This window comes from Erigeron canadensis, chromosome 8, assembly GCF_010389155.1.
Source record: "Erigeron canadensis isolate Cc75 chromosome 8, C_canadensis_v1, whole genome shotgun sequence".
Classification (NCBI taxonomy): domain Eukaryota; kingdom Viridiplantae; phylum Streptophyta; class Magnoliopsida; order Asterales; family Asteraceae; genus Erigeron; species Erigeron canadensis.
The window spans coordinates 35,000,968-35,014,791 of NC_057768.1; the positions used below are offsets into that span (position 1 = coordinate 35,000,968).

At 30.5% G+C, this 13,824-nt stretch overlaps 1 protein-coding gene across 1 annotated transcript; it reads left to right on the forward strand.

Annotated features, from left to right (window-relative positions):
* Positions 1–1,773: 1,773 nt before the first annotated feature.
* On the forward strand, positions 1,774–3,491 carry LOC122579192 (uncharacterized acetyltransferase At3g50280-like). The gene has a single exon (XM_043751307.1). It carries the CDS (start codon positions 1,807–1,809, stop codon positions 3,247–3,249), a length of 1,443 nt encoding a protein of 480 aa, XP_043607242.1. The 5' UTR covers positions 1,774–1,806; the 3' UTR covers positions 3,250–3,491.
* Positions 3,492–13,824: the final 10,333 nt, after the last annotated feature.

Genomic DNA, 13,824 nt, shown 5'->3' on the forward strand with positions numbered 1-13,824 from the left:
ATATCATGTAATTTTTAGTTGTTTGGCCTTTTGTTGTGTGGATGTTACACTTTTGGTGCATGGACTATTTGTAAAGTCGATCGGAACCGCTTGTTTTTATTTGTGACCTTTTACCCAGAAAAATGACTTGAATTAATACCTTCATGTGCACACCATGTTAACGGTTAACAGAGAATTATAGACAACTGTTAAACTAAAGAATTAGAAATGAACCATCTCCAATTCTCCATGGACTGCCCTTGAGGTTTCGTAAAACAAAGGATGAAACCTAATTTTTTTTAGGTAAAGCACATGGACAATTCGTGTCAATAATTGGTGGATTAAATTTTTTATAAGAAAGTAAATCATAATTTGCTATTAATACTTTATATGTATTTTAATTAAACTATAAATTGATTAAAAGTGTAATTAAATGTGTTATATTAAGATCAATAAAACTGAAAACGGGTAAATTAATATAATAGATAAGGTAGAATAGATGCAATTCGCATATCAAATTATTAAGGCCTTATATAATTGTAAAAAGGGCTATTTGGATGTGTTTGGATTAAAAAATAATGTTAGTACTTAATTAAAAAGTAATGTTCAATTATTATATATCGAACACAAGATATCATGAATGGCTAAACATAACATTCAACAAGAAGACCTTAAGGGCGTGTAAAACACGTTCAAATGATAAATTTCCAAAAAAAAAAAATTAAAAACAAGTTTTTACTTTTTAAAAAAAACTTAAAAACATATTTTTAATATATTTCGTAATTTTCACTTTTTACTTCTTTTCTTAAAAAAAGTAAGTATTATTAACATCAATCACACTACTCTCTAATTACAGAATAGCCAACGATTACAAAATGGAGGATTACGTTATATTGAAGCAAGTCCAAAGTCCCAGATGATAGACAATTTCTTTAATCTACTTTTATATCACATAAAACTTATAATCTCCTTTACATCAAACAATATATCATCACCGCAAATTTTCGAGTTGTTAAAGACTTTCGCATTCTTGGTCTTATAAACACGAACACCACAAGAAAATCAACCTTTAAAAACCTTCCTCACCTTCACTACAACAAAAATGTCATTTGTTCACACTTACATTAAAGAAGTGTGAAGAAATTTCTTAATTTGTTTACACTTAAAAATGTTTAAAAAGTATCCATATTTAAAAGTGTGAAGAAATTTGAAAAATCATGAATTTTTCACACTTAGATATGTGAGAAAAAAAATTCACACTTCCAAGTGTGTAAAACTATATCAATTGTTCACACTTAGAAGTGTAAGGAATAATTTGTAACACCAAATTTTTTCACACAAGGAAGGTGTGGAGAAATTATGTGTTACAATTTGACTTTCACACTTTTAGGTGTGAATATATTTGACATTTGTTCACACTTTTAGGTGTGAATTTTTTCTTTCCACATATATAAGTGTGAAAAAATTATAATTTTTTCAAAAAATTTTCACACTTTTATGTGTGTATACTTTTTAAACATTTTTATGCGTGAATAAATTAAGAAATTTTTTCTAAGAAATTTTTTCACACTTCTTTAGAAAATGAATTTTTTTTTTGTAGTGCTTGTTATACAAACTCACTTTTTTATAAACTTCGATGATGTGTTTTACAGAAGAGAAATTATTAAGAGGGCCCAATGTTGCACCACTTGCTCACTTTAGCCCATACTGTCATCGAGACTTCACAAAGAACACATAAGTGTCATATATATAGAGAGAGACAGAGATAGAGATATTCACATTGGTATTCATCATATATAGAGTAATTAATATATTCAATATTCTCCAATGACTTCGCCACCAACGTCGGTAACACTTGTATCAGAATGCTTAATCAAACCATTGCACGACCTCTCACCAGATGAGGCAAAACATGAGCCTCTCTATTTCACACCCTTCGAGCTGACCGGCCTCAACTTTAGATACAGCCAACAAGGCCTCCTTTTCACCAAACCCAAAAATAATAATAAAGATGATTTCTCCATAACGGTTTTCTTGAATGAGCTCAAACACTCTTTATCCGCAACACTCACTCATTTCTACCCGCTTGCAGCCCGTTTAGCCACACGAATCCTAGATAACCCACCTTCCTACGTCATTTACCTAGACCCCGAGAACAGCCCCGGGGTCAAGTTTGTTTATGCGAAGACAGACGCCACTATATCGGATATAATCAATCCTACGTATGTGCCATCCATCGTTCATTCGTTTTTTGACTTAAATAATGCTATCAACCATGATGGTCATACATTGCCTTTGTTGTCCATTAAGGTGACCGAGCTAACCGACGGGATTTTCATCGGTGGCTCGATTAACCATCTTATAGCCGACGGAACATCTTTCTGGCATTTCATGTCTTCTTGGAGTGAAATCTTTTTCAAATCTAAATTAAATCATCCTCATCAAAATTCTAATTGTGATATTATCATGATCTCACGTCCTCCAATATTCAAAAGACAGCCTCTACAAGCTGGTTCATCGGATCTTTTTATTAATCTTCCATATACACATCGAGACCAATTCATTCAACCATCGGCCCAAAATTCACAAATGTTAGTAGTTAAAGAGAGGTTTTTTAAATTCTCATCGGCTTCGGTAGCAAGGCTGAAGAAAAAAGCAAATGACGAATTATCTAATAATAATAATACGACGCAAAAAGAGATGATCATCTCAAGTTTACAAGCAGTGTCTGCTGTTTTATGGAGGTGTATAACAAAAGTACGACGCCTAGCAAACGATAGTGAAACCGTTTGCGTACTTGTTGTTAATAACCGGCCTAGAATGAATCCGCCATTATCTGATGATTATTTTGGCAGCCCGCTTCACGGAGTAAGCGGGACAGCAACCGTGGAAGAGTTAATGGCAAATGGGCTTGGATGGGCCGCGTTGAAGTTACATGAAACGATAGCGAACTACGATGATGTAGCGGTGAAAAATTGGGTCGAGTCATGGGTTAGAAACCCGGTAGTGTATGAAAGAAGTGACAAGTTATCTCCATTTTCAAATTTGGTACTTATTTCGAACTCACCTAGGTTTGATATGTACGGGTGTGAATTCGGGTTGGGGAAAGCAATAGCGGCTAGAAGCGGGGCTGTTACTAAATTGGACGGGGCGATGACAATGTATCCCGGTCGGGAAGGAGGCGGGAGTATCGATGTCCAAGTTTGCTTAATCCCCGAAACTATGAAGGATCTTGAATGTGACGAGGAGTTCATAAGTTCGTTCTCTTAGCTAGGAGGCCAACCGACCGGCCGAGTTGGGCTGGGCCTCCATGTCACATAACCTTTCTCTAGCCAAGAATCCCATTATTGATCGAATCAAGGTAATTAACTAGCTAGTTAAGATACAAAAGTACAATAAGATTGATTATTAATCTGGTGTTTTATAAATATTAATGTGATGTGATTTGTGATTAGTCAATTTGGTGTTGTAATAATAAAAGTCTTGATCGGCGGAATTTTAATGTTTGGGGACATGCGCGTGTAATTCGACGAAACATCCATTGTTTTTTATTTTTGTCTTTCAAGAAAACAAAGAAAATAGAAAATGTTAGAAATTGGATGATCTTGAATCATCAATGATAACAACAACTATAATAGAAAAGGATAAAAGGAAGAATATAGAGAGAATAATTGTGTATTGTATATGTGTGTTTCTATACAATAGGGTTTCACCCTTTATATAGTGCATACAAAGCTTATAAAATAAGCTAAGGGTGTAATCGTAATTACATAATATGTATTTGTATATAACACTCCCCCTCAAATATATATTAGCACATATTATACACTGTTGGCTCATTAAAAACTTTACTAAGAAAACCCAGTGGGATAAAACTTAGTTAAAGGAAAAAGAGTGCAACACGTGTAATACCCCCCCCCCCCTGAATTGAGCAAAGTTCTTCAATCTTCGAGGCCCGATTTTGTGTGAAAACAACTTGAAACTACTTCAAGGTGAGGACTTTGTAGATAGATCATATGTTGAGAAAATTTTTGGTGAGATGTGCTTTAGTCTATCTTTCTTGATGTACATTCTCTGATCTGAGCTATGCAACCAGCGTTATTGTCATAAATGGTCTTCAGGTCTTCTTGATTGGTTCAATCTTGCATGCTTCTTGTATTTCTTTAGGGGATCGAATCATGTAGATGTTTCCAACATATTTAATTCTATGGTCAGATACCTCTTCCATGTTTCAACTCACACCCAAAATAGCCATACTACTGCCGATTTAAAAGACAGGTTCGAACTGAATCAAAGCATGAACCTATGTGATAAGTCATAATTATATATATATATATATATCTTAAATGGCCTAAAAATGGTTATATAGATTAATTTTCTATTTAGATAGACCTACTTTGATATATGTTTTATGAATTTTAGGTTTAAGCTAAAAAGATAAATTATGGCTTAAATTGACGTTCGAGTGAAGTTACAAGGCTCGAGTATGGTTCGTGATACAAAGCAAAATATCAACTGCTCTTAATATTATGCACATAGAAAAAACCATCAAGACACCATTTTGTTAGTTGAAGAGTTTTTAGTTTTGTGTTGGTATAATTGATGTGGGCCGTATCACTTCACAGCCCAAAACACTTACGGTTATTTTTGTTTTGGAGCGAACTAGACGTAAAGAAGAAAAGCCCATTTGTAACTGTGTTGTCGGCTAAATAAATTCCTCACGTGGGGATCAAGAAAAACAATCCTATATATACATGTGTTAATTGCAAGAAGAGGGGTCCCACAATCTATTCGGAAGGAATTATTTTCGTGGGGATTTTAGTTCGACATATATATTTAGTCGATACGTATTTTGGAGGATGCGGACGAAAAGAAAGAGTATACGAGCAGGGGCCGACGGATCGAATAGTGTTCTTATCAAATATTATGTCCGGCTAAGATTTTTGCTATCTCTCCCGATGAACAATTGTTAGTTAATTTTATTTGATGAACCTTACTTTCAGTCGCTTAAACATTGTTCTTTTTGGATTATAATTCATATGACTGATTTAGTATTTATTCATATTATTTGATTTGGATTTTCGTAACACAACTTATTGCAGGTTAATGATTTGTGCCGAGTCCACCTAGTTTAGGGATTAAGACAGGTCATATAATTAACATAGGTTGTGCCCAAAATTGTTCTTGTCAAATAATAAATTATGTCTATGTAATTTAAAATAAATACCCGGTAAAGTTTGTTAGGTAAATTAACAAAACTTTTGGAATTCGAGAGGGATGCACTTTTTATTATTGTTTACAACTTCTCTTTTTAATTTGTTTTGTTTTAGTAATTTAAGTCTAGTAATTTAGTTAACTAAAATTAGTTTTTCTTATTAATTCTAAAATCAAACAAAAATTGTTAAAACTTGACTATAACCACAGACGCTCCTCGTGGGAACGATATTCACTTACCCTATCTAGTATAAGGTATTTAGATTTATTTTTGATTGATACTTCGACGTCGATCACTACGCACTTCCAAGGCACACTTATATATATATATATATAATATATATATATCAAGTATAGGGATACATTTACGAGATATTCAATGAGTCGATTTTTACTATATTCGACCAGATTTTTATATGGATGTCATTTTCTATATTCCCGTATAAATATGTAACAACGACATCAATTAGTTTCATATGAAGTCTTTCAGAGATTGTAAAGCCGATTAAATCTATTTATTGTTGCGTATATTATGGGAGAATATGTTTCCTCATTACCCGGGATTTGAGAAAAAACTTTGTGCAACTAATCGTGCCTTATATAATCTCATTTTTTTTATTTCAATCACCCATATATAACCAACTGGTTCGACGTCTATGGGTGTGCGGCCTATAGTTATCTCGTCCTAAAATTATCTCGTAAAGTTCATACCCTTTCAAGTTCAGTTACAAAATGCTAAAACTATTGCATTGTCAATGTCTCGATCAAATTAGTAATATAATTGACTAAAGTCTTTCGCGACGCTGGACTCTTTTCTTGACTTTCAACGTCAAAAAACTGACTTTTTTTTGTCATTAGTGTGGCATTTGACGACAAAAAAATTTTTGACGTCAAAAAATGACTTTTCTTGTAGTGGATGATCTGTAAAATTAAGTAATGACATATATATATATATATATGAGGATGGGAATATAAGGCTGTTAGGTTACTAAGTTTAGATGTCGGACACTCATATATTAAAATTTTAAATCATAAAAATCATGAGGGTCCAGTCATTTATTCATTAAACAATATATAATAAAGTATTACGATGTGAGGGGTTCCACACCTAAGTTTAGGTGTTGGACAACCTTATATTCATTTTCCCTATATATATTATGATGTGCAATAATTGTGTAAAACAAAATTAAAAAAAAAAAAAGACAATGACTATTAATTTTTTCGTTATTGGACAAGTGTTGTAATTTGCAAGGTAATACGAGTATTACATGTGTTTTTAACATAAAAATTAAACTAGATTTTAGACCCGTGTCTAACACTGGACACGGGATTTACGATATTAACAATATTATATCTTCATACATTTAAGTCATAAAAGCTTACAATTTAAAAAAAACATGGTTTTAAGTGTTATATTTTGCAAGTTGTAGTACAATTATCATAGGTTCCTCACTGTCATTATTAGCCTAGACATATTGATGGAATTGTTTGTCGTAGTCATTCCACAAAGACACATGCTATATATAATAATTTCTCCATTATAATATATTTTGAAACAGATGTACTCATAATGTGATATTATTAGGAAAAATAATTAAGAATTAAAATATAAACATATTTGTGATCCCGAACTTGACATTCAAGTATATGTATTTAATCATGATGCGCGTTCATAACACGCATATGTTAATTTTCAATCACTTGTTCTATGATAATATGATAACAATTAAGATTGTTTTTATATTCTTTGATAACAATTAGGTCTCTTCTAATATTTGCTAATAAGTCATTAGGTTTTTAAATAATTTTTTGTAGAAAATATTACATATGTTAAATTTTTTTTATTTAATTAAATGACTGTAAATTTTAAAAAATTCTCTCAAGTTGATGGCTAAAAATAAATATAAATTAAGTATTCAGGGCTAAAAAGTATAAATTATTGATGGAAAACAAAAAAGTGTAAATTAATGAGACTTTTTCTACAAATTAATATAAATATTAATATAATAATATATTTGGATAAGGATTATTAGGATTTTTAATTTGTAGTTTATCTAAATGATGACATCATCAAAAGTCAATTTGATAAAATCAAACAATGTGATTGGTTAATTAGTCATTAGTTCAACTGTCTTATAGTATATATTAAGATTAAGATACCGCAGCCGTAGATAATATATATATCTAGGTTAACTAAATGGATAAATAGCAAAAAAAAAAAAAAAAAAAGTGATAGGACTTTAAACTGCAAATATGTAAAACACTTGTTTGAACTTGGAAGCCTGAAAGTATTGAAGCAACACCATTCAATTTAGCATAGTAATTTACTAGATTCATGCATGAATTGTTTTAGTATATTTAACTTTAATACAAAATGAGATACGTTGCCCGGGAGACATTATATATATTTTGTTCCGTACTATGTAAGAATTTTTATATGCTTTTAGAAGCATTATTTAGCTCAAAACCTGAGTTGATATTGATTTTTTAATGGGTAAGCAATTATAAATTAGAAAAATTCGACGGTATATATTATATAGATTCTAAAAGATAATAAGTATAAAAATAGAATATTTAAAATAAAAAAAAAACAAAATAATAATACAAACATAATTAAAGCTAATTTCCCAAATCATTGAAAATGAAAGTGAAACCAAAATAATCCATAATAACAAAACATCAACCGAAATAACATTGAAACTAATAAGTATTGCAAACAAATTTTTTTGAGATGGTTAGGTGTATATATCGAAAACATACATCCTACCTTTATGTGTATATATACTATGTAATAGTTCACTTGTACTAAGATGAGATAATTTTAAAAAGAGAAAAGTAAGTATGGGGTTGTTATGCACCCAATTTGGGTGAAAAACCTCTCACATACCAATATTTTAATATTTTAAACAAATGTTTGGGCCCCCATGATTTTTATGGTTTAAAAAAAAGTATGTGAGAGGTTTTTCACCCAACTTAGGTGCCTAACAACCTCATATTCCCTTCCCCCTTTTAAAATGTTACAAACTTAAAAAATAATAATATACAATTAAAATAAGTGATCTTTTGTAAACAAATTGGAAGCAATTTAAAAGATCAAAAAATAACTTGTCAAGCCTAAAATTAAGAATATAAGATGGGTCCAAAAGAAAATGAAGCGGCCCATTAATAAAATGAAAATGGGCCCAAAGAAATAAAATAGTCTGCTACTATTCTTTACACGCATTTCCGTACCTTTGTTTTTAATATATACGAGATATGTCACCCGGGCATTGTCCCGGAAGACATTATATTTGTTAACGATTTACTCGTAATAGAAAAGAATTATTCAAAAGATAATGCGTTATAATTAGGTATGCGTTCATGGACCGAGGTTAAAAAACCACAAACTTTTTGAAGAAAACATATATTATTCATATAATTAAAAATAAAAAAATGGACATTTGTCAGTTAGAAAATGATCAGTAAAAGTTTTGTGTGAGTAAAAGTAGTTCGTATAAAAGTTTAGTCTAAAAGTGTAAGAGGCTTAAATGTTGTGGTAAAATTAAAAGAAAAACAAAAAGTACAAAAATTCAGTGCTAAAAGTGTAAGGGGTTAAAATGTTGTGGTGAAAAAATAAAAAAATAAAAAGGTTACCCTTCTTTGCACTTTACAGTAAAAAAAATAGTGAAAGTTTTGTGTGAAAGTAAAAGTAGTTCGCATAAAAGTTGAGTGCTAAAAACGTAAGAAGCTAAAATGTTCTGGTGAATATAAAAGAAAATAAAAAAGTATAAAAGTTTAGTGCTAAAAGTGTAAGGAATTAAAATGTTGCTGTCAAAAATTTTGCACGCGACAGTTAAAAAACAAACAGTAAAATTTTTGTGTGAAAGAAAGTAGTTCGTATAAAAATTTAGTGTTAAAAGTATAAGAGACTAAAATGTTGTGGTTAAAATAAAAGAAAATCAAAAAGTACAAAAGTTTTGTGCTAAAAGTGTAAATACTTCAAATATTGTGGTGAAAATAAAATGAATAAAAAGTTTATTACTCTTTACACATTTTCCCGTACATTTCTTTTTAATATATATGTTAAATAGTTTGTTGCTAAAGTATAAGAGGCTAAAATGTTGTGATTAAAATAAAAGATTATCAAAATGTATGAAAGTTTAGTGCTAAAAGTATAAAAAGTTAAAATACTGTGATGAAAATAAAAAGATTAAAAATTTTACTAAAAATTATTAAATTTTAGTGATAAAAGTGTAAAGAGTGAAATTATTGTGGTGAAAATAAAAAATATTAATCTTTACACGTTTTCTGAACTTTAAAATAGAAGAAAATAAAAAAATATGAAAGTTTAGTGCTAAAGTGTAAATATTAAAATATTGTGGGGAAAAAATAGAAAGAATCAAAAGTTTACTAAAAAGCAAAGTTGCAGAAGTCGATAATCGTTCCCAGGGCGGCCGATAAGCGAGTTGGGAGTACTCGGGTGCATACGGTGAGTACTCGGGGGGCAAAGTGGCCAAGTCGGAAAGTACTCGGAGTAATCGGTCGACTCGACACCCTACCTTGTAGCGGGTACTCGGAGATTACTCGGATCGTCTCGGTGAGTTTTACAACAGTGCTAAAAAGCATTATAGTTTAGTGCTAAAAATGTAAAGTTTGAAACTTTTATAGTGAAAATAAATATAATAATACTATTTTTTACTAAAAAGTATTATAGTTTAGTGTTAAAAGTATAAAGATTGAAACTTATGTGGTGAAAATAAAAAGCTAAAAGTGTAAAGATTGAAACTTTTGTTGTGAAGATAAAAAGAATAGAAAGTATACTATTCTTTATTAAAAAGTATTATAGTTTAGTGTTAAAAGTGTAAAGATTGAAGCTTATGTAATGAATTTAAAAAGAATAAAAGAATACAAAGTATACTATTATTTACTAAAAAGTATTATAGTTTAGTGTTAAAAGTGTAAAGATTGAAACTTATGTGGTGAATATAAAAAGAATAAAAAGTATATTATTCTTTACACGTTGATTATGCAAGGATTATGATGGATGTATTGTACCGACATCATATGACTCATACGTGGTGAGTTGATAGATATTCAATTGTGGTACCGGGGCTAGTATTCCCTCCATTACCCTTATTTTTAAAATAAAAACTTAAAACTTAAAAAAAAACCTTATAAACCCCAAAAATTTAAAAAGAGAGATGGGTATGAACAAACATTTAAAAACCAAAAAAGTGGAAAAAGATATAAGTTGGGACAAAAAAAAACACTTGGTTACTGTAGTTTGCACGAAAACCAAAGATTTGTTTTTAATATATATATAACTAGCCAATTAATCGCGCGTTGCCGCGGAACACGTATTTTTACAGCAAAGTTTTAGATACACATAATATATAGTAGTATTAGTGTAATAGAAATACATATATTTCAAATCTTCAAACCTAAATTTTAAAAAAGACAACAAAAAATATAGCTATATGAAACATAACAAGCTAAAACAATAAGAATAATAAGATGCATAAAAACATTAATAGCACTCTAACGACAATGATGTGATATAAAGTTTTACTTTGGATGTTACATGAACGTAAGACATAACAATGATGAAAAATATTATATATTAAAAGACGTTATATAAACTGAACTGGAAGAAATAATAAAAACCAAATGCTTAAAGATAAAAACATAAGAATGCAAAAGCTTGGTGTAAAAAAACTGAAAACGAAAAGTTTGATGGTGGCAAAAGATAAAAGTAGAAACTTTAAGAGGCAGAATTGCATAAAAGAAAAGTAAAGGTAGTATAATGAAAAGCTAACAAACTTAAGGGGTAAAAGTGATTGAAAAAAAAGGTGTTGTACTCTATGTATGAGAACTTGTAAATTATAAGTTGGTTTCCGTATATGATATAATATGGGAATATTAGATACAGTGAAAATGGGTCTTGTAACTTATGCATGAATATTAGTATCTAGTACTTTGTGCATTAATACTTGTAAAAAATAGGTTGGTTTTTAGTATATAGGGTATATATATATATATATATATATATATATATTAATATGTTTGAAATCTCAATTGGGTCAGATGAAAACGATTCGAACCATTAGGGTGATAGCTGAACAATATAACTTTAAGAGTTAATTACTGAAATGGTACCCCACGTTTGCGCCATATTACTGGTTTCATACCTTTCCTTTCGAAATTATGTTGATCATACCCAATGTATGCAAATCTCCACCCGGACCATACTGGAGGCTAACGCCGTCAGCTGGCCGTTAAAACCTCCCCCACGTGACTTGCACGTGAGGGGTAAATATGTAATATCGCGTTTCCTAATAACTGAAATGGTACCTAACGTTTGCACGATATTGCTGGTTCCATACCTATATGTTTCTTAATTACTTAAATGGTACCTAATGTTTAGTTATTAATTTATTTATTTTTTAATTTGTTTTATTTTTCTTTTATAAAAATTCTCCAAAACTTGTTACAATTTAATGAAAATAGTCAGAATACACTTATAATCCACTTAAAAATAATACCAAATAGCTATTTCATAACAAAATATAAGTTTTAAAGTTCACGAATAACCAAAAATAGCAATAAAGTATCATAAAACAATTTTAAAAAAATTTGCGAGGAAATTTTTTTTTTTTTCAAAAAATTCCGGAAATACCGCAATGGTAATACCAGAAATACAAGTCAGTATTTACTGCGACACGAAGCTTAAAGCAATGTTTTAAATACCCGTAAATACCGGCTGATATTTCTGGTATTCATGGATATTTCTGGTATTACCGTTGCGGTATTTCCGAAATTTTTAAAAAAGAAAATTTTATTTTTTTAAAAAAAATTATTTTTATGATACTTTATTACTATTTTTGGTTATTCGTGAACTTTAAAACTTATATTTTTTTATGAAATAACTATTTGGTATTATTTTTTAGTGGATTATAGGTGCATTTTAACTATTTTCATTAAATTATAAGAAGTTTTGGAGAATTTTTATAAAAGAAAAATAAAACAAATTAAAAAAAATATAAAAAAATTAATAACTAAACATTATGTACCATTTAAGTAATTAAGAAACATATATGTATGAAACCAGCAATATCATGCAAATGTTAGGAAACGCGATATTAGATATTTACCCCTCACGTGCAAGTCACGTGAGGGAGGTTTTAACGGCCAACTGACGGCGTTAGCCTCCAGTATGGTCCGAGTGGAGATTTGCATACGTTGGGTATGATCAACGTAATTTCGAAAGGAAATGTATGAAACCAGTAATATGGCGCAAACGTGAGGTACCATTTCAGTAATTAACTTTAACTTTAATCTCCAAGAACTAGTACAAAGATTACATGGAGGTCAAGTTCGAACTTAGGGAGGGAGTGGTAATCAAGTACTTAATCTTACCCAAATAGTACATGGAGGTCAAGTTCAAACTTAGGGAGGGAGCGGTAATCAAGTACTTAATTTTACCCAAATTGTCGGATCACTTCAACCTATTAAAAATTTTCAATTTAAAACTAGTCAATCCTACTCAATTTAGTGGCATCACCTACCCAATCCTACCCAATTTTAGTATTCTTTTTCATATTTTTTTCTATACATAAACTATATAAACATAAACTTAAAATATTTCATTAAAATTTAAAATAAACGTTACATGACACTTTAAGAAAATAAAGAAACAATACACCAACTTGTTCAGTTCCGGTAATCAAAGTCAAGGACAATGATTGAATACCGGTTTATAACTGGTGCCCGATTTCAAGGCTTTAGTTCGTGGTGCCCACACGTTCAAATGTCGAAATCTTGGTATAACCAGTTGGGCTAGGCTCCCGATATACAGCTCTGACTTTGGATGGGTCCAGCCCATATACATGGGGACTGCTTGGATCGCATTTGAAGGTTTTAGTTATGTGTTACCAAGCCCGGTCAACGATGGGAGTATCTCGATTGCGATTTCGATGCAAGCAGAACATATGAAATTTTTTAGCAAGTTCTTTTATGAAATTTGACAGGTTTGGTATGATGGTATCATAATTTTATTATTGCAACGATGTGTTGAATTTAGTTTGAACGAACGTATCGGGATTTGACAGGTTTGGTAATTCGATCTTATAACTAAATAAATAAATAGTAAATGTCAATGTTGTAAAAGAATTGAAGTTAGCATTTTCCATTAAGTACTGATTTGAATTAATATAATAGAGTGAAGGCCCGTGCGTTGCACGGCCGGGCTTTACGGGTTGTTTTGTACGTTTATAAGATTGTCTTATTTTGAGGTTTTTTATTGTTAAGTTCGAGTTTGATGTCGGTGTGCGTGTTGATGAGCTGAGTTTGTTGCAATTGAATGAAGGTATGAAATGTACATATCTGAAGACATGAGTGATGATGATCTCTGATATGTGACGATTTCAAATTGGGTAATAGATGTCCAGTTTCTTCCTTTTAGTTAATGTTTGTGAATGATCCAACAATTAATGTTTTTTTTACACATTAGATTGTTCTGTATGCAATGATAGAGTGAAGACTCGTACGATGCACGACTCTATACCACTCTAAACCCAATTACGATATGCCTAATCTAACACCAAAAAAGGATAGAAAATACCAATATTTCATTCCATACAAATCATAAATCAC

Bases quoted from the DNA above. Each gene is read 5' to 3' on its own strand.
- LOC122579192 (XM_043751307.1), top strand. From the start codon at position 1,807: ATGACTTCGCCACCAACGTCGGTAACACTTGTATCAGAATGCTTAATC.